This window comes from Poecilia reticulata, chromosome 9 (genome assembly GCF_904066995.2).
Source record: "Poecilia reticulata chromosome 9, P_reticulata-male-v2, whole genome shotgun sequence".
Classification (NCBI taxonomy): Eukaryota; Metazoa; Chordata; class Actinopteri; order Cyprinodontiformes; family Poeciliidae; genus Poecilia; species Poecilia reticulata.
Genome location: NC_088838.1, coordinates 18366610 through 18387784, shown reverse-complemented (window position 1 = coordinate 18387784; position 21175 = coordinate 18366610). Strand labels below are relative to the sequence as shown.

Here is a 21175-nt window from a genome sequence, read left to right as displayed (position 1 = left end):
ACAAATATCACCCTTTAATGGTTCTGAGAGTCTGTTCAATCCAGGGGCATCACACTTATTTTCATTTTGAGCCATATCAAGATCATGAGTGCCCATAAAAGGCCGGTTGATGCAGAATGTATTGATAAAACCACCCATTAACAAACGGTTGGTATTTCAATAAATGGCTCTCCCTGCATTCAGAAAGTAAAACAATACTGAAAGTATTTTCACACCGACTTAATTTGGTTCTATACAAATAAAAACTGATTTGACTTGATTGATAGAGTAGTATTTCGGCACACAGATGTTATCTTCACCACATAAAACATTATAGTGGGCCAAATTTGGCCCCCTGGCCCCGACTTTGACACATGTGGCTTTATCCAATAAGTAGTCTGCCAGGAATGTAGTCAGCTGTCAGTGGAGCAGTAGATGTATTTAAGGTTATTTGAAAAGACAAAATCAAAGGCTGTCTTGTTGAAACCTGCAGTAACCTTCATTTCAATGAATAAGCAAGGCGAGTAATTAGATGCTCACAGAGCACATGATAAGATCTCCAACCGTGTCGAAAACTGCAGAAATAAATTATCTACCCTAGTAGCATAGTAGTGATGCTCTGAAGTAATAATCACTGAAAAAGACATGTCGTAAAATTACCCAAGATCCGTTTATCCCCTGGCTGCCGTGGACAAACATTGAGAAATCGTTTTTGCCTCCGGATGGGCCGGTTGACACCATCGACTGTGTCAACCAGCCCATCCACAGCATTAACTGGTGCGTACGCAGCAACACCAGACCAAACCGAGAGACGTCCTGCTCCTTTCATTTCGCTTGAGACTCTCTGACCTTTCTAAGGTCAGCGGCTGATTCAGAACAGCAGCAGCTTTTTTTTTCCTGTACACAAGCGCTGACATCCCCCCAAAACAAGCCCAGATGCTGTGGTGTCCCAGCGGCTCGTGTTTGGTAAACACGTCAACAAACGTCCGGATGCGAGCGGCAAAAGGGGAGCGTAAGAGGCGAGGTGGTTGGACGAAGCTTCGTGGAGACCAAAGAATGGAAGCTGCGTTATGTTAGAAAGCAATATCCCACACAGCACCGCTCGACCCGCATCGCCCGAGAAGATGTGATGCCAGGGGTCAGATCAAAGAAGAAACAGGGTTCGATCAAACCCCATTTCCATCGTGGGAGAAGAAGTGAAAGTGGGTGAGGAATGTAAAAGCCTCGGTGTTCACCTGGACAACAGACTGGACTGGAGACGCAACGGTGAAGCCGTCTATAAGAAGAGGCAGAGCAGACTGGAGGAAGCCAAGATCCTTCAAGGTTTGCAGCAAGATGCTGCAGACCGTCTATAAGTCTGTTGAGAATATCATGTTTTCTGCCGTCATCTGCTGAGGAGATCCTTCCTGACAACCGTCATCACTGTCCACAATAACTCTGAAGAAATTTCAACTGATACGAGTTACGACATTTAATTCCCCTTTGGTAGCAATTAAGTATTTTTGAATTTGAAACTATAAGCATGTGGTACTTTATGTCCCATCAAAAACCCAACACAATATATTTACGTTTGTGGTTGCAAAATATGACAAAAATGCGAAAAGGTCCTATGAATGCTTATTTGTAGAAAATGCATTTCCCCTCATCTTTGTACTGAACTCTGACACAGACCTAATCTGCCCTTTGAGCACAGAGGTGTTGCAGAAACACCTCTGTCAGCGAAACCCCTTTGAGGCGAGCAATCATTTTATGATATCATTACCTTATTAAAATCAATAACCCCTCATTCTGGAGAACCTGACCTCACAAAAGCTTCTATTTTGAGGACAAAGCTGAACCTTGAAATAAATTCTGACAGCAAAAGAAAGCAGATGATGGGGCTTGCATCTCCCGATTCATGTCAGGGACAGAGAAAGCGGTTTGACACATGGGGCCACAGTGAGGATGAGACAGCTGAGGAACAAGGAAACCAACTGTCAGGAGCACAACGAACCGGTACATGGATGGTTTTGAGAGTAAATCTACCAAGTCACGCAGTGAAGGAATCACGCACAATAAGGTTCAAAATTAGATGCCAATTATTTGATGTCTGTAAACAAGTAATTTTAAAATGCTAAACACTGGTATAGTGACTATAAGACGGTGCGCTTCTTACTTTTTCTGGTAGATTGAGGTGTGAGCGGCTGCTTTCTGCGACCCGGCTGAATATCCCTTGTAAAGTCCAGTCTTCCAGGTCCCGTTAGCGAACATGGACATCCAGAGGATCAGCACCGTCCACAGCAAACTTTTCCTGAACAGCGCGTCTAGCTGGTGGGATCCCATTTTTTTTGTGTGTGTGTGCGTGTGGATTTAAACTACGGACCGGGACAGTTTTCGATAACGAGTCCAACTCTTGGTCCAGTTAGAGATCAGTCCGACCGGCCGGCGGGTCCAGCTCAGATGTGTCAAACTGAAGCAGGGCGGCAACGGAAGACAGGCAGCATAATCACTGAGTGGAAATGAGTAGAAAACTGTCCGACACTAATTCATCCGTAAAGCAGTCGGATTTAACTCCCCCGAGTCAAGACGACTGGGTCGAAGTCTGGCGGCGCTTGCGTCTTGAGCAGAGCTCAGATATCCGCGGCTGCACCTTGAACACTGTTGTCCTCCCTTCTCCTCCGCCTGTCTGAGGTCCGATCCTGCAGCGGGCATGGAGCAGCTTTATAGTCTCCTGCGGTGTTTTAAAAGCTCAGCCTGCTGGGTCTTTCTCACCCACCCTGCCCCGCACGGAGGACAATGCGCGCTCACGGCGACGCCACTTTAACGCACAGAATGAATTATGGGTACTGCTGCCTCTCTGGGTGGCTCCAGAATCATCAACTCTTTGACACCACACGCACACACGCGCACACACACACACGCGCGCGCATAAAAGCGTCTGTACTATCGCCTTTACGGTATCATATTAGAAAGTGATAAATATAATTTTCAATTATTCCAAGGTCTTGTTAAATTATCTTAAATCCTTTCCTTTTCTAAATTAACAAAACAATAAGTTCTTTCAAATGTTATTGCTGACCTGTTTGGCGCATATCTTCCTCTAAAGGGTGAAGTTTGTTCACTAAACTCTGAGGTTCACCGAGCACCTAGATTTATCACGAGTTTAAAACTTAAGATGCCCTCTAAAGATAATGAGTTGTATTTTAATTTATTTAGGAATATCACAGTGGAGGGAACTGGATAAGAACGGAAATCCAACAAGTTTGAAAAGTGTACTTGTTAAAAAAAAAAAAAAAAAAAACCAAATCCCAAAAAATAATATTGATAATAAATGTGTATTTTCAGTTCACTTCACAAATATGTACAACTTTGTGTTGCCTTTAAAATACATTTCTAATACAACCCATTCAAGCAAAAAACGAAATTCAAAAAAAGCTAAAAGAGTGTAAATAGTTTTGAAAAGAAGTGTGCATCTCTTTGAGTCATTTGGGGTTTGTTTTCTGTAAAAGCAGCCATTACCCGTAAGACAGTGGTCCACTCCAAACCAAACACCTGAAATGTAACCCAAAACTTGGACCTGTGGTATTTATCTGCCTGTGGTTCCTCTAAGCTGCACCAGCTGCAGAAGATACAGCCTGACTGCAATATACCCCTGCTGCTTAATGCTCAGCTAAAGTTGATTAAAACGTTCTTTCATATCTCACCCACTAATACTACCACACTCGACACCAGTGGACTCATCATAACCAGTGGAAACGCAGGGTTGATCATTAGTTTGACAGCGTTTTTTCTCCCATTTTTAGCGGCACCCTCTTCATTTTAAGGACACCGGGCAGTGATTCCAAGCAGGTATCACAGATTGCCATCTGTCTTTATCCATGGTCACTTTAGGAGAAGTTCTACATCCTCCATTTTCCACACTTTTGTTTTCTAAACTGAAAGAGAAGCGTTGCCTATTGTATTCATTGCGCTGAATCTACTCTAAATCTTCTCAGTCACATAAAGCTCCATTAACTACAAGGAAACCTTTTCTATCCTCTTTTTCAACAGGGGAACACAATCCTTCCCCTCCCGTATTTGGTCATAAACATGTGCTAATCTTCACTCTTTACGAGTGTCGTACTAGTTAAGGCCGAGGAGGGGCCTGTCTAACCTTTAACCTTCGCGATTCAGACGGGACCATATTAGACTACATAATAATGGTAATGAGATGCATTCTTGTGATCTCATGTGTGGGTCGGGGCTTTTGAGGATGGAGACCAAAGAAAACGTAATATTTTTATGGTAATGGTTGTCAGAGTTTCTTTCATTTGCATCTACCAATCAGAATTAAGTCTGTGTAGAACATTCTTGACAAAAGCGGCATTGTCACACCAAAAGCTAAAGGCCTATGTTGCACAAATAATGGATCAAAAGTACTGCAGTTTTCCCTTTGTGTGTGCGTGTGTGTGTGACCTCACTGCTGAACTAACGGCCAAATCCTCTGGGGCTGTCTTGATTTTTCAGAGGTAACTTTACCTGCTTTGCTGCTGAGCTCAGCAGCCTCAATTGAGTGGAGCTGTCCCAGATCTATACACGACAGTAAAACAACACACACAGCCCTGCCCATTTTGCAAAACAAAAAAACAAAAAGAAAACTGCTATAGATACCTGAGTAAAAAGGAAACCTTTCCTCATAGCATCATAGTTGAGGATCTGCTATTGAAACAACAACTCTGTACAGTCAAAGCGCTTTATTAAAACACGCACAACAATAAAATTACAAGATGCATCTGGACTGTTCACTAACATTTGTTTATTTGAAAACTAATTTGCATTTGTAGGATAAACGACTGTCTGGTGACAGTATTGCTCAGGTAACGTTAAACTGAAGTACTTAGAAAACAGGCAGAGCAAACAGTGTTCTGTGCTGCCATCTAGCGGGAAAAAGATAAAGAACACAATTAAAAACTAAAAAACTAAGGTGTATGTCAGCTAAACGTGTAAAAAAAAATAGCTTGCAGTAGTGCAACTTTTCAAATAGTCATAAAAAGTAGAAATCAGATATACCACAATAATCTAACCGTAACTGGATAATTTGATAAACATGCACAAATAAGTTTTTCATCTCGTTAAGGCTGGGAGAGGTCTTCAGTCAGTGTTGAGACACAAACACACTCCCTGCAGGACCCAATGGGAGAGGTGTAGCGTTGTGGACAGGTCTGCCTCAAATACCAACCCCACACCCATCGCGTTCCTTCGCATGGACGTTGTGTACACTGGTGTCCTCATTGTATTCTGGGGTTCAAAACACAAGGAAACGACAGACGCTAAGAAAAAAAATATCCAAACCGTACAAGTACGTAAGCGAGTCGAGAGCTTTATCCACACCTGCAGTCTAAGGTGACACGTCTCAATGGGGATGATTCTGAGAATGGGCAGTTCAACAACCAAGTCTTTTGGTTTGCTCTTCATTAAGCAGTTATTCTCTATGTCCCAGTCTGCTCCCTCCAGATACAGTCCAGACACAAAGCAGCCTGAGACCAACCACAGATGCAGTTAGTCTTCAAAATTACTCACTAGAAAAGCTGCAAAAGATTAATGTCTTGGCATATTACCTTTTCTGGGCCTGTCCAGGATTTCGTCCTCACTGCGGAACTCTGTCACTTCTGTGTACAACGTAGAAAGATCCAGTGGCCAGCCGTTTTTCCTGCAGGCAGCTTGAACCAGAGCGGTCAGATAAGACTCCGGGATGTGAAGTCCTGATAGCCACATAATTTTTGGTTCTCCATCGTGAACCTGCCAGACACAAGATTCACACATCAAGATTCACACCAAACAAATATGTAAAACCCCAAAATATAAAGAGTTTGGTTTTAGCTATCAATGAATGCGTTCAAAAAAAAAAAAAAAAAATCAGTTATCAGGTTATTTGACCATTTTTACCCAATAGTAATACAGTTCGTAGCGCCTCTTGAAGTGGATCATCCAGTTCCCGAGGGACTTTAGAGTCTCGGGTGCCAGTTTCTTCCAGATGCCAGGAATGTGGCCATTAAAAAGGGCCCGAGCCACTTCATCCAACTCACTGCTCATTCCCACCTCACCGGCCAAGGCCTGGGGGGAAAACAAGGCCATCGGAAATGATCTAGAGGTGGACTAAAGGGAAGACACGATAAACGCATGGCCCCATCCTCACCCTTTGCAACTCAGCCAAGGACAGCTGCATGCGAACCACCAGCTTGTTGAAGCGCTCTATTTCCTGAAGCAGAACCACAGTGGTTGGGGAAATGCCTGTGCCAAACTTCTTACGAATCACATCCATGTCAAACAGCTCGGGAAGTTTGTTCTGGATGTCCTGGGCCACCTGACTTATTTGCTCTTCCCTTGTAATGCTTCCACTGGATTCGCCTTAGGAATGAGGGGAAAAAGTATGTGAAGGCTAAACCAACAATCATTGCTTCCTCGGTTTTTTTTACAGTTTGACAGTTTTCATTGGAGGAGCGTACTACAACAGAATGTTACAGTAAGAAAACCAGTAGAGAAACACCAAACTATACCTGACTGAGGCTGAAGGTCTATCAGGTGAGACCACAGCTCTTTAACAGCCAAAGTGTAATATCCAATCTCTGCGTTGGAATGAAGACCCATCACCTCCGGTGTGTTTGCCAGTGGCATGTTCTCAATCTCGTCTGCAACACATGCCAGGTTAAAGCTGTGAGTGCAAGAATATAATAAAAAAATATTTTCTGTCTTATGTAAGAGTGCTTAGGCAGGAGCTGACCAACATATGTTGTCTTTGGGCCAGTTGGAGGGATTTTATATTCCACATCTTTGTTTTTGAAGAAGTAGAACTGCCGGAAGGTGTAGAAGAGGAAATCTCCAAGATACTCGTCCATGTAGACGGTCAAGATCCTGCGGTCAAAGCTATCTATGACGCGCCCACCGTACATCACCTAATGAGACATTGTACATATAATACTTTCAGCAAACTGAGACAATAAAAGGACATGTCACGAAAGCGCCAACAGTGTTGCCTAACCTCGCCAATAAGATATTTCAGACTACCCCAGGGGATGTTGATGTCTCCTTGGTCGAATGCTTTAGTCAGGTAAGTGTTCAGGATCTCCATGCACACCTGTTAAGCAGTTATACTGATTCAGCTACTGAAAGGTTAAATGTGCATGTTAGTGTGCCAGTCAAAAAAAAAAAAACAGTTAGTCTTGCACCACTTACAAAGAAATCTGACTCGCTGAAGTCATAGGACACATTCCAGCCAATCTTTCCGTACTTTCGCCTCTCTTGAACCACAGCGTGGAAGAAGGCCAACACGTACACCAAGCTTTTGAACACGGGGTGATCGCATGCCGACAAGCTGTCATGTGAGATTTTGGAGTATGTTGCTCTCATGTTCAGCTTGAGACCGTTGGGAGGCTCTGTGACAACCTACAAACAATGCCAAAGGTCATTTACATATTTTTTGAAATGATTCGTTTTAAAATGTTTGTGAATACAATTTTGTTTTGTTAAATAGTCTACTTTGACGATCATAAAATGTTATTTGAAAGCATGCGGAGTTCTTTTCTGGTTTTCAAATATATTGCGCTTGGCATCTAAAGGTTGCTTCTCGTATGATCGTTGGATGAGTTAGAAAAAAAATAGTTTCAAAAGATAGTGTAATAGTCTATTGAACTGTTACAGATGTCGTCCATCCAGTATGAGTGAGAATGAGTTATTTTGCAAAAAAAAAAAAAAAGAATGAGGAAAATGTCCAGTCTTTCAAGGTACAAATGTTATATATATTAGAGATGTGCCAATAAGGTTTTTTCCTGCCGGTACCGATACCGATCACCCATGAGGGCCGATCACCGATACCAATCACATAATTATTTTTTTTATTTTTATCATAAACACTACCGGTTACATTATGTGGAAAATGTAATTTAGACAAAAACTTGTTTTTAATAACTTTTTCCAAGAAGAAAACTAAACAAAACAGGCATTCTGCAAATTGTACTGCTATCGGTAATGCTATCTTTAACAGACTGATAACATATGAAGGCTCTGAAGAGGCTAAATAATGCAAAGAGCCAAAATAAAACCTCTCAACATTGCCAAAGAACTTCAAGTATAAAACTTAACATTCAAAGGCAAATACAGGTTCCATTACAATAAACAATCCAGAGTTTCTGAATGAAAACTTCCGGATAGCATGGCGGCTAGCTGATTACTGCTAGTTCTGAGTGGCTGTTTCTGACTGAGCGGAGTAATTATACAGAGCAGGGAGGAGATCGATTATTTTTTTAGAGATTATCTGTCTCATGTTAGAACAGCGAAAGTTTTAATATGTATGTAAAATGTATTTTTTTAGGTTAGATGCTGCAGCTTTAAACAGAGGTTCGGTGTGAGAGTCATTACCAGGTGGAGCAGAAGCGGCGCTCCGTCTGTGAAATATTACTGCCTGTAGCGCGTAGCAGCGGTTCAACAGCGAGAGCAGAACCAGCGTCTTACATCGCAGCTCGAAGACTTAAATAATTTTGCGGGTTATTTGTTTAGCTTTCTGACCATCATGCTAATCCAGGTGAGTGTTTGTAGCTGTGCGCTGCTTTACCTGCTATCTGATCCTCCATGTCTTTTTTACTGCAGTGAGCCTCGATGTAGCCAAATTCCGTCAAGTATGTCATTGTTTTTATGTCGTATTAGCTTCGTTGTGTTGATGCATTTTGACGTGCTTCAATTTTCCGCCGCAACACGCAAACTTCCCCATTCACTCAGTGCGTTATATTTCCACACGACATCGCTTAGGATTTGTTGCTGCGCGCTTGCGCACTGTGAAGGAAAGAGGAGACCAGCTGCACAGGCAGGCTGCAAAATGAGATGCAGGTGATTGGTATTGGCAACAAGAGCCAATGATCGCCGAGCATGCACTTTTTCACGAAAATCGGCCCGATTATGATCGGTGACTGATCGATGGGCACACCTCTAATATATATATATATATATATATATATATATATATATATATATATATATATATATATATGTATACCTGCAGGTAGATGCAGCTAAAGGGGGTTCATGGGTGCTGAATAGAAATGCACACCACACATTTCAGCAGACAAGGGAACATGCTTCACCTTCAGAGAATTTTGCAGGATGCCAATAGGGAAATCCTCAATGGGGTTGGTTGTGATCCACAAGCGGAAGTTGGGGTTGGGCTTGGTGATTCGCTCCAACGCCTTCTCCAGCTCTTTCAGCCACTTCACCAACAGATGGCAGTTCTGCAGCATCAGCCACTGACCACGAGAGGCCGCCTTGTCCAACAGATCCAGCGCCACCTTCACAACAGGAACAACAACCGAAACGTCTTTTAAGTGATGTGCTATTAACGAGTAAATGACATAGAGAATGTCCACTACCTTGTCTTGTCCTTGACCCATAGCGAGAAACTTAAACTTGCTGCCTCCAAAGCCTGAAGATTCTGCCAGTTTCATCAGGTCACTGGCCGGGTCTGAACCGGGGCTCAAGATGAAAACGATGGGAGAGGAAGCCGTGCTGTGTTCGTAAATTGAGGCATAGCTGATCACAGGGGGCTGCACGTATCTAAGCAAAAACACAGAGTCAAGGTTATAAAATTTAACATGGATTTTTCCATCAGAGCTAATTATTATCTAATGGTTAACACCTGCACACTAAATAATGTACTTTGGTGATTTTAGCTTTGTGGCACAGTGACATAACATGAATAAATATAATCCCTTCCAAGTGAAATTCCATCATACTGCACAACTATGAAAGGTATTATTGTTGACGAATAGTGAGTTTTACAAACACTATTCTTTGATAAAAATGTCAATCATTTGTCGTCATCGACAAAAAGAAAAAATGTTACATAAAAGCTCAAATGTATTCATACACCCCTACTAATATTAGATTGAATGTAAATGCGTCTTTAAATTTGGGCCTTTATGCATAATTTTGACCTTTGGGGACTGGAGAAAATTCGCATTAAATTCAAACTTGCACGTCTACATATGTTTGAAAGTCATCAAAATTGAACGCAGTTCAATTATTTCACGATGAGGTTAATGGTACAAATGCGCCACAAACAGAAAACAAACAAGCAGGACGTTCATGCTGCTGATGAGCGGGTCGGCGCCGTGTTTCTATTTACAGCAAAACTGAAAGAGTCTCACTTCTCGCTCATGATCACAGTGACGTAGTCGGTCACGCCTCTGAAGACTCTGTCGACACGGAAGCAGCGCAGCAAGAGCAGCTTCTGAAAGGCCGAGAGGTTCTTCTTATATTTCATGGGAAACGGGGCCTGTTCTGGGGCATCCAAGTCATACCACTGAGGGAGGAGGGGAAAAAAAACATAATGAAGATAAAACTCATTAGTTTTGCTCAATGCAATCTGCTGAGATTGAACTTTTTGTGTAGTGCCTGGAGACAACATTTGTTGTGAATTGGCGCTATGTAAATAAAATTGAATACAGTTGACTTAATCTGACCACGCTGACGTGACTTGGGTAACTCACGGATTTCCACTCGGTAGAATTCTGCTCGATGTCATCAGTCAGCGATTCGAACTGCTCAGGAAAGAGCTCTGAGAGTTTCACCACATCCTCCCAGCCCTGGTCAGGAAGCCAGTCACATGGCTTCTTTTGGGGGCTTTTCTCCAGAGATAGATTGCCTTTATGCGTTTGGCAGGGAAAAGAAAAAGAAGTGCTTTGAGGCTTGAGTGTGTTCAAAGATATTAATTACTTGGACGTTTTTAGAAACCTTTTATAAGAAATTCAAGCTCCTCTTGGGGTGCCCTCCCATCTGCCTGTTCAATCTTGATTGTCATGTTGAATGAAAAGAGCAACTTGTGCCTCTCAAACAGCCCTAAGGATGAGAAATTATCAAAATTAGAATATACACCTTAAGGACGCAACGTTGTTCCAACTTGTGTCTTTTACCTGTGCAGCCATAGTTGTAAACATTGTACGTCAGCGTACTGATGATGTTCTCTAGTCGTTTGATAAGGGAAGAGTCGGCCCGAGCTTTCCGCAGCGACATGTCAAACACCTTCAGGTAGGAAGCCAGTGAATATTGGTACATGCTGTTGACCAGAGCCATGTCTGTCAGCACGAAGAACAGGATGGCGCCACGCTTCGCTGCAGGCCTGTATCCGTCTCTGAGCTTATCAATGTCCACCGCTGTCTTCTGAGCCAACTTGAGTTTCTCGAATACCTGGCAATAACAGATTCAACGATAAACAATAGCGCCGTACTCTTGAACGACTTTAACCGTAGCAAGCCCCGCCAAAGCTAACCTCGGTGGATTTCAGCTTCGTTTCCTCAAGAGTCTCAACAAGCTCTGTGTTATCCAACATGTTGCCCGTAGACGTGGCTAGCTCTCTAAGCAAGGAATCTCCGAGGTTTTTCAGCAGCTTCTTATTGTCGCTGGTCTCTTGGATCAGTCGCTCACGCTGTTCCTCCAGTTCCCTCTTCTCAAAGCCCATGATGACGCTCAGGAGCTGGTCTTCCAGACCTTTAAGTGTCACTGTGCGTAATATTAACACATTTAGATTTTCAAAGACAATCCACTTAGAGCCTGCTAACATACAGATGGCAAACCTAGTCGTCATAGTGTGGGTCATACCTGTGTAGTTAATGACAATGGCTTTTCCAAACACCGCTGGAGAATACTTGGGATTAGACAATTTGGTGTTGAGAAAAAGTTTAAAGTTGGGATCATAATGCACCTCCTTGTCACCCAGCATTATGACTTGTCGGCCCTCGACTCCTTTCACGTTTTTCTCCAAAACATTGTCAATTACCGGATCGATATACTCATCTACATCTTGGAAAAGGAACGGAGAGCCATATTTAATGGCCATCTCAAGCTGTTTCAAAAAGTCCGGATCATTGAAAGATGAGATCTGGGGGGGAAAGATGTTCACAGATGTTAGGAGTGAACCTTAAACTATCAAGACATTATTTGAAGTTAAAAAAAAGTGTTTGGAAGAGTCTTATGAAAGTATTTTTAAAATGTTGAATCGACTTTACCTTTTGTTATAGGGTTAAGTCTTTCTGACTCACTCGTTAGGTTTTTTTTATTTCTGGAAAAAGTTATTTTTTTTCCTAATGCATCATTTCAAAACTAGAAATCAAAAGTAGATTTTCTAATGTTACCTCAGTTGATATCTACAGCACAGGCAAAAAAAAAAAAATCCTTTTCCATTGTCTTATTATCTTTTGATAAATTTGTGTTTAATATCCTATCAGAAAGGTTTTGGCTGAAAGAGAATACATGTACATCTAAATTGGATAAGGGAATAAATCATGGTGGGTTAAAAAGACCATAGCATTTTTATTTATTGTCTTTGTTACTGACTAGATAAAGCTATGATGAATACATTTTATAGAATTTAAAAATGTGATCTAGTAAGCTCCATCACACCTTCCCAATTCCTTTAAGAAATTAATATATAAATGAACCGTTCCATTTATAAAATTGTTGCATTCATGCAAAAAAAACTGAGTGGACAAAAAAAACATTTACAACTGCTCCCTACTGTGACAGCAGATATAAAAACATGAGTGATAAATAAAAGAAGCTTCCCATTTTATCTTTTTTTTTTTCCTGTGCAACTGCAAAAAATAGAGAAAATGTACATAAAAATTTGGGAGTTGTTTTTTTGCAGGTAACATCTTACCTTGAGATTGTTGCTTTCTTCCTTCTTTCTAACCCAGTTGTATGCTTGCTGCTGAGGATCGATGCACAAGGCGAAGCGACTTCCTCTTGTTGTCAGGATTCCGTTCTGCACAGACAGCTCGTCAGGAGGCAAACCCTCAGAGCCCCATCTGTTGCACAGGTTCAATAGGCACAGTTAGTTTTGATCACCACCGAGTTAAAAAAAAACAACAAAAAAAAACATATATAAGATTTTTTGTTGACAAGGTTTAAATTGTCTTGTCCACATATTTCTTATTTCATCTCCCACCTGCTGATCTCCGTTTCATCGGTCAGAAGGCTTTCCACTTTGAAAGGCTGACTCAAGGGGATGTCTCTCCGCTGCACATCATGAACCCATATTTGATACACCATTTCATTCCTGAAGTCCCAGCTAAAGGCCCCTTCGTAGCTCAGGAAAGCGGCACACACCAGGCAGTCCCCAAGGAGGCGCACACGCCTCTGCTTCAACTCGTCCAAATCCGTGTTCCACCTGAGGTCCGTGAAAAAGGGTCAAACAGGTATTCGGTTTTAAAAACACGTCCTATATTTAGAAAATGTAGGACATGTGAGAACGACAAAAAATTACTGTCCATCTAAGCTAGTATCTTTGAATGCAATGTTTTTGTGTGGACAATTGTGTTTCTTGTACAACTGAACCTTTCATTTTCTGAGCTGAGTCCAGAGATGAGTTTGTCAGCGGCTATGAGCCTCCTCTCCATGACTTCAGCCTCTTCTTGCAGCTTCTGCTTTTCCAGGATAGCGGCTTCGTACTTCTCTTTAAGACCTTGCAACTCTGTTTGGATATCTGTAAGCTCTTTTTGAATGCGCTCCAGTTCCTTCTTGCTCTGAAAAAAGTCTCTTTCTAGGCGTGCCACCTAAAAACAATAGAAAGTAAAAAAACAAAAAAAAAAAACATGATGTATTTCTGATTCCAACTGTTTCTTATGCAGCACAGCAAAAGGGGAACGATGAATTACTGACTTACTTTATCTCTCTTGGGTTTAATTTCCTTGGCGACATCACAGTAGCCCACGATTGCTTCCACAAACTTGAGCATCCCTGAGCCAGCTTTGCTGATGGCTTGCATTTCCTCCAAACTTGTCTGTAGGTTCTTTAGGAAGCCTGGTCAGGTTGAATCGTATAACATTATACAGTTAAATGTGGCAAAGCATTATTTGCTGCTGATGTTGTGTATTATGTCTTTGTTTTTATGTCTACGTGGACCACGGGTGCGTTGAATAAATCAATCAGTAAACGTCGTTGTTAGTTTGGTCGCATCTTAAAGCAGGTGTTCCAAATGTCTTGCAGCCGTCTTACCTTTGACTGTCCTGACCTGGGCATTAGCTATGGCATCACAATCCATCTCCATCAAGGAGCGAAGGAAGTTGGCTTCAGACATCATCCCCCTAGCCGACTGCCAGCTGATTTCCTTGTAGCCACGCAGCACCAGAATGCACTCACAAACCACTTGCACTTGTTTAGGTGGCTTAGCAAAAGACCTAAATGAAGTGCCAGCGAGAAAGAGACTGAGTCAACAGAAGAGGACTGATTGTGAAATAATTAAAATATTGTTTCTGATGATTAATATCTGTCCAATACTTCAGCCCATCCACACTATTTTTTTTTTAGTTTTAGGCTATCGTCTCGCTTCCCAGTTCCGTGTTTTAGCTTAAGATGTAGCTAGTTATACTGGCTAATTTTAGCGTCCGACAGTTTTTAATCATCATTACAAATAAATTTTGTTAGCAAAAAATAAAATTCAGATTACCGGATCTCAGTCACGTCTGATTTCTCCAGGTCTTGCAGGGCGATACGAGCCGCCTCCAACGCTGGCAAAGCTTCAGCCAAGGAACTTTCAGCTTCTTTCTTCTCAACAGCGATGACTTTGTTTTGCACTTCAATCTCCTTAGCTTTGTCTTCAGCCAAGGTTCTTTTCTCTTCAGCTAAAAAGAAAAAAACAAAACATTTATTGATGCTGTAAGGTTATTGTTTTTAGCCATACATAATAAATCCATAGACCTCTAGAGCGCATAGCTGAAAGATGGAAGCATTCACTGACCTACACTTGTGTTTACAGCAATGTTTTCCAGCAGGGTTTCACAAGCTTCGGACTTTTCAGCAAGGACAATCTTCTGATCTGCAAGCTTGATATTCAGTTCAGCCAGCTGATCGCTGGCTTCCTTCAGTTTATCCAGCCCACCCTCTAAGCGCTTGCATTGAGCTACAAATGTAAAAGAACAGCCTCTAAAATGATCAGTAGCACACTAATACAAAGCCTTCTGCTTGTACTGGTCCACCAAACCAAGTTTCATCCTCAATATTACATCCGTATCTTCTTACCTAAAATGAATTTGTCTTTATCCTCCAAGAGAGTGCAGTAGGTGTTAATAAAGTCCAAGTAGTTCTTTGGAGTAACAAAGTTATATCGTCTAAGTTTCTGCAGGAAAATCTTGCTGTAGTCCTCAACACTGGTATGGACCATGCACACATGATCTATGACTGCCACAGCGAGAGACTCGGGGATCATCGGGTTTTCACCTGTAGAAAAACAAACACCAAATGAAAGAGGTAGCGCAAATTGTGACATTCTTTTGATGACTACATTATTGGAGGACGATAAACCCAAAACCACCAAAATCAGAATGAATTCGAGGAGAGGACTAAGGCTTGAAGAGTCACTTTGTGTTTCTTTAATATTCTTGTGACGACACTTGAAAATGTGAGCGCTTCTACCTACGGGAATCGGCGTAAAAACGCTGGACATTTAACCAGAGCAGAAATTGCAACCTCATGCCTGAATGCTGCCAGCATTTTATGTTTAGTTTTGTCACAAACAGTTGTTCACACCTTTAATGGATTACAGGTAAACGAGGCTCACCAAAGAGCCAACTCAATGGACAAACCACCTCATACATTCTAACCTCATTAACTCAAGCTACGGGCTCCAGACTCCCTTCTTGTATCTTTGGTGCCCACTGTGTAATGCATTGATGTACACAAAGGACAGCCGAGAAATTCTCCCTCCTTCTTCTTCTTATCAGGAGTCGGATTGTGGGGGCAGCAGCCGAAGAATAAACACCCGTTTCTCCCCCCAACCCCCAAGAATAAATTCATTCAGAAAATAAATGTGTAATAACAACACACCAAGGAAAGAGTGAGCCACTGCTTGCAATGCTTGTGGAGGCCATGGGAGGAACCAGTCTATCACAGTGTTGTTCATCAGTCCTTAGAACAAATTGTACATAATTAGTAATATGAATTAAAAATAAATAAATAAATCAATAATGTATACGTCACCTGGGAAGTTCCTGCAGCGTGTCCTTAGGGTGTCTCCTGCTGGAGACATGCCTAACACAATGTGCAGATTGTTAGCACTTTTACTGACAAAGTATTGCCACAAGCTCTCTTTGGAGGGACCCGATCCCATCTTCATAGCCTCTTCACGAATCTGGTTGAGAATAGACTCCTTCTCATCATCGGGGAACAGTGCAGGAACTATGCCTATGAAGAGACGTTCTGATTAGTGATTACTCATGATTTCAGAGGATGTGTGCCGTCTTGGTCACAGGGAATTCATCAAACCTGAGGTGAGCATGTTGTTGATAAGCTCCAAGAAGCCTTCCTCGGCAACATGGGCGTCCGTGAAGAGGAATACTATCTTCTTGTTTTCAATGCCGAGCTTCAAGTACAAGCCTTTCAAATCTTCTCGGAGGTTGGTCTCACAGTACCCTCTGCTGAGTATTATCTCAAACACCTGGCAGAAAGTTTGTAGACATTCGCATATGCATGATGTGCATTTGATATTTCTTAATAGAATTCAGCCAGCATGAATTTACGATTAAAATCTGCGGTATATGCATTGTTGCGAGTAGAAAATGTATTACAACCTCACACTCTGCAGCAAAAGCAGCGAGCTTGGCGAGGGACTGTTTGCCGGAGCCCCCCACTCCGACAAGCAGCGCGTGGCCCTGATCGATGCGGACGATACGGTGAATTCGAGTCAGATGTTCCAGAGCATCTTCGAACAGTACAAGGTTCATCCTTGACATGGTCTCATTGTATTCCTCAAGAATAAACTGCAGAGTGCAAAGGAAATAGTGGGTAACGCATGGCAGTGGCTAATGGCGCAAAGTATTGGATTATTACAATACGGAAATTCAGAAAGGACTTGCAGTCAAAAAAAAGAAACCCTCTCGTTTATGTCACTGGACTTACCTCAAAGATTGCTTTCGAGGATTCATAGTCTTGAATGTCCTCATAGTCCCTGGGTTCAGTTTCATTAAAAGCATTCCTGTAGTCCCCAAAAAGTATGGGGTTTCTCATCACTACCTCCATTTCTGCCTTAAAATGTTCTTCGACCAGAGTCTTTATGTGACCTTGGACCTTTTGGGGAAAATATATTAAAAGCTGACGACTCCATGATAAACGATAATGAAACACTCAAAGATTTGGATCTAAAAGAAAAAATATACGATACACAAAGTTGGCAATCAACTACGGTGGTATTAATTCGACTTGCCAACGTCTTGTCAGTTTCATCGATGAGTCGGTCATGGAAGATCCTCAAGCACTCGTTCCTCCAGATACGCACAAACTGGGTGACAGTCACAAATCTGTAAGAAAAGCAGCAGGTCACTTTGGAAGGCAGATCTTTCTTAATCTGTCAGTGAAGTAGGTAAATAAAACAGATCAGACATCTCTGGTTTGGTGAGAACCAGTCCGTTGTAGACTCTCGACAGGTCCCTGAGGTTGAAGATGTAGTGGAATTTGGAGGGAGTCGGTGGAAGATCTTTTATGATGAGGTTGTACAGTTCCAGGGTGCAGTCTGTGACTTTGTCACACACCTTCTGAATGGCCTCCTCAAATAGCTAAAATACCCCCGTTAGCATCTTAATATCAGAGTGACATGAAATGATGATGTTCTGTGTGTAAAAACAGAGACTTACTTTGGTGTGTCCCCTGAGAATAGAGGCATAGATCAGGCGGAGAGAGTCCACAGATGGAAAGGGGCTGCTGAAGACGCTGAAGAGTGAGATGAAGCGTGGATCCACCTCATTCCTACCCCCTCCCGCCTTTCCCATGGCAGCAATAAAGCCGAGGTCTTTCAGGATTTTGTAGTTAAGTTCTTTTCCTCTGTCATAAATGCCACCTCGGTCCAAAAGCAGCTTCAGGAGTGCAATGGGTTGTTGTGTCCCATAGCTATCCACCTGCACAGTAAAAAAGGAAAGATTCTTGCACTTTCACTACCAAGTAAATAAGTGATTTGGTAGATGTGTCGGAGCAGGCACCTTTGGTATGTTCATGTCATCGATAAACACCAGCAGTCTCTTCCCCATTGTAGGACCATATATATCCTTGGTCCTTTTTTCCACATTAGCCTCCAAGTTTCTCTGCAGATCCATTGAAGTAGTTCTTGATGAAAAGTTGATGATCAGATTAATCTAGACAGAAATTACATTTTTTAATCAGATTATACATCCAATGCCTTGCAGAAATACAGTATTTCCATGCTTTGGCTGATTTCATATTTTGCTCACATACTTCTATGTATTTTAGATGCATTTCATATGATTTCATATGATGGATCAACACAAAGAAGCACAAAACTGTCAACTGGAAGGTTTATTGTTTTTAACATTTCCCAAAGATAATTCAAAAAGTATGAGGTCTACTTGTATTCACCCGTTTACTCTAACGCTCCTAAATAAAATCCAAAAACCGGTTTCCTTCAAAGCTCAACTAAAAGTACAGTTAATCTGTGTGTAATTTGTTCTAATTATAAATACAGCTGTTTGGTGAAAGCTTCAGAGGTTTGATAGACAACATAAGCGAACATCATCGTGAAGACCAAGAAACACAGGTAACCAGTCAGGACTGAAGTTTTGAGAAAGGTTAAAACAGGGTTAGGCTATAAAAATATATATTCTCGGTTTTTCTTCCACGCCACTTTTCTTCAATAAGAACAAGGTTGCTGAGCGAAAAACAGGAAATGTTTTGAGCTAAACGTGGCAATTCTGGGAGAAAATCCTATTTGATGTTGAATAGACATGATACTGGAGCAAAGGTTCACTTGCCAGCATTAAGACAACAAACACACTAAGAGCTACAATAGAATAATTTAGATGTTCACGTGTTAGTATGACCCTGACAAAGTCCAGACAGTTAATCCAGTTAAGGATCTGTGGGTTCACATGTGCTCTATTCAATCTTACTGATCCCCAAGCTTTTTTTTTTTTTTTGCATGGTGGGCTAAAATTTCAATCTCAAAACACAACCCAAAAGGTTTGCAGTTTATTTCAGCTAATGGTGGTTGCACAACATATTTTTACGGATGGCTAAATATAAATATAAAATACTCCTTAGATTTTTATGTGATCATATTTTGGTTTAATCCCATTTCACAATTAGGTGCCACTTTTGTTAATCCATCAATTAAAACCACATTAAAACACACAACATTTTGCGATTGTGACATGAAGAAAAGAAAAAAAACCTAAGGGGTATGAAAACTTTTCAAATGCACTACATGATTGAGTGATTTAAGGCTGAAATTACCCATGTGTCAGGATTAATATGCTTCAAAAAGTTAAGAATGGTGGCAGTCTTCGAAGTGCCCGATTCTCCAACAAGTAAGACTGGTCTTTTTATCTTCACCATTTGCTCCAAGATCCAGCTGGACCTTGTGGTGTCAACAGTTGGCACTGAATAGGATAAAAACAATTTAGAGCCAATTAAAGGCTTAAATACTTAAACTCGTTTAGCTTCTTTTTTTTTTTTTTTTTTTCAAATATGCATCTGCTTAGAGAAATAACTGTTACCCAGAATATCAGCAAACTTCATTTCAGGATTGTGAGTGTATTTTTCTACCAGGGAGCTCCAGGGAACCCACTTCATTTGAACACCATCAAAATGGAAATCAAACATGGTTGGGAGGGATGCTGCATGAAAGCAATAATACGACATGTTTGTGAAGTGTTACTTATTCTATTCCAGATGAAAGAATACATTTCAGCTCCCTACCTGGGATATCACTAGGCCCTGCCAGGAAATTTGGATCGTGCACGGCGGTTAAGCAGGAAAGTCTTTTGATGAACTCGTCAAACTTGAGCCTGGCACTTTCCACCAACGTGGCTCCCAGTGAGCAGTACAGAGCTTCCAGGAAGTAACACTCCAGGAGATCGGGGCTGCTGTCGTCACCCACCAGCAGTGCATCCAGCATCAAGCACAACTGAGTGACCTGAAGAGATGACCAAAACATGCTAAGTGAAATGAGACGGCCTCAATGGCAAACTGGTTTGAAATTTAAATAATATATTCTTATAAATTCATCAATGCAGTAACATATTTGAGAAGAAGAAGCCAGCCTACCATGTTCAGGTCTGTCTGAGGGACCACTGTCTCCAGTTTCTCTCCCTGTTTACCGTCAATAATCCCTTCTACAATCATGCTTATAGAGCTGTGCACATATTTCTCAAACAGTCCATCAAGAGTCTCTTGTTCCTGAAAAATAAATAACATTTTTATTAGAAATAAATTTTTAAAATAGTAAAAAAAAAAAAAAGAATACAGTAAATGCTGAATAAATCATTCTACAAACCATCTCAGGTCGACTAGCCACCCATTTCTGCCAGTATGGGGTGTATCGCAGGTTCTTCGGGTCAACAAACACCATCCCACAGCGAGACACAGTGGCAGGGGAAGCATACTGCAAATCGCCAACCTGTGATGGCAGATTTTTTGTTAGGCCTGTTAATAGTGTACAAATAAAGTGTTCTGCTTGCAGGAACGCTTGAGTACAAACAAACCTCAAACAGCAGCGCACAATGGTTCTGTAAACGAATCCGTTCTCCATTAGCTAAAGTGAGGAGCTTGTTGTCATCCATTACCGAGTTCATATTTTCAACCCAAAGGGCGTCCACGTCCCCATCAAACAAGATGTACCTGGAAGTAAAATGCAACGGCTTAAGAAGTTTATCAGAGAAATAGAATTTGCTTGTGTTATTATGAAAAGAAAAATGAACAAAAATGTTTGTCTCTACACATGCGAAGCAGGTAGAGACATACAAACAATTAGCAGTTGTACAAGCATCAAAAACTGACCCCGCAAAGTATTTGCTGGGAATGACTACATAAAAATATGCACCACAGATTTTCATTTCTATAAGGTTTGAAAACCAAGTGGCACCTTCTGCTCCATAATTGTCTGCTACCTGGTGCTTATCACATTAAACTGATAAAATACACTAAGATTTGTGGGAGCAATGTAAAAAAAAAAAAAGTGAAAATGTTCAAGAGGTGCCAATACCCTTTTAAGGCCGTGTATATTTACCTTCGCTCTTTTTTGTCAGAAGGCTTGTTAATATCACGGAAGATGTTGGATAAAATCCCATCAGTCCAGTCTCGAGTGTCTGGGTCAAGAATTCCATAAAGTTCAATGACACTCATGGCTTTAGCATTCAGTGGATACAACTTTGTTTGCAGCCCCATTCTGATTAGGAGATAAAATAGAAAATAACCT

The 21175-nt window shown here is 41.5% G+C and overlaps 2 protein-coding genes across 4 annotated transcripts in view; both read right to left on the bottom strand.

Annotated features, from left to right (window-relative positions):
• emid1 (EMI domain containing 1) overlaps positions 1-2828 on the bottom strand; it is a 63514-nt gene extending 60686 nt beyond the window's left edge. Inside the window, exon 1 of one of the 3 annotated variants that reach the window (XM_008418647.3) lies at positions 2135-2828. In XM_008418647.3, coding sequence (XP_008416869.2) covers positions 2135-2301 — 167 coding nt within the window. In that variant the 5' untranslated portion in view covers positions 2302-2828. The remainder of the gene's footprint in view (positions 1-2134) is intronic. The other 2 variants (XM_008418646.3, XM_008418648.3) reach the window with 2 other exon arrangements.
• Positions 2829-4676: 1848 nt separating this feature from the next.
• The window catches only part of dnah10 (dynein axonemal heavy chain 10), a 34536-nt gene continuing 18037 nt past the window's right edge, over positions 4677-21175 (bottom strand). The window contains exons 38-78 of the mRNA XM_008418650.3: positions 20987-21145; positions 20463-20598; positions 20255-20377; positions 20026-20157; positions 19678-19894; positions 19476-19595; positions 19213-19358; positions 17946-18098; positions 17604-17864; positions 17353-17525; positions 17177-17270; positions 16873-17040; positions 16545-16733; positions 16240-16411; positions 15955-16158; positions 15802-15882; positions 14998-15195; positions 14717-14878; positions 14426-14600; positions 13975-14156; positions 13643-13779; positions 13315-13532; positions 12926-13147; positions 12638-12785; positions 11581-11860; positions 11252-11481; positions 10896-11169; positions 10717-10821; positions 10473-10627; positions 10131-10285; positions 9354-9537; positions 9072-9272; positions 7171-7380; positions 6977-7072; positions 6719-6890; positions 6495-6626; positions 6134-6345; positions 5884-6051; positions 5556-5736; positions 5329-5474; positions 4677-5235 (exon numbers count right to left, since the gene is read on the bottom strand). Of these exons, the coding sequence (XP_008416872.2) occupies positions 5089-5235; positions 5329-5474; positions 5556-5736; positions 5884-6051; positions 6134-6345; positions 6495-6626; positions 6719-6890; positions 6977-7072; positions 7171-7380; positions 9072-9272; positions 9354-9537; positions 10131-10285; positions 10473-10627; positions 10717-10821; positions 10896-11169; positions 11252-11481; positions 11581-11860; positions 12638-12785; positions 12926-13147; positions 13315-13532; positions 13643-13779; positions 13975-14156; positions 14426-14600; positions 14717-14878; positions 14998-15195; positions 15802-15882; positions 15955-16158; positions 16240-16411; positions 16545-16733; positions 16873-17040; positions 17177-17270; positions 17353-17525; positions 17604-17864; positions 17946-18098; positions 19213-19358; positions 19476-19595; positions 19678-19894; positions 20026-20157; positions 20255-20377; positions 20463-20598; positions 20987-21145 (7018 nt within the window). The 3' untranslated portion in view covers positions 4677-5088. The remainder of the gene's footprint in view (positions 5236-5328; positions 5475-5555; positions 5737-5883; positions 6052-6133; positions 6346-6494; positions 6627-6718; positions 6891-6976; positions 7073-7170; positions 7381-9071; positions 9273-9353; positions 9538-10130; positions 10286-10472; positions 10628-10716; positions 10822-10895; positions 11170-11251; positions 11482-11580; positions 11861-12637; positions 12786-12925; positions 13148-13314; positions 13533-13642; positions 13780-13974; positions 14157-14425; positions 14601-14716; positions 14879-14997; positions 15196-15801; positions 15883-15954; positions 16159-16239; positions 16412-16544; positions 16734-16872; positions 17041-17176; positions 17271-17352; positions 17526-17603; positions 17865-17945; positions 18099-19212; positions 19359-19475; positions 19596-19677; positions 19895-20025; positions 20158-20254; positions 20378-20462; positions 20599-20986; positions 21146-21175) is intronic.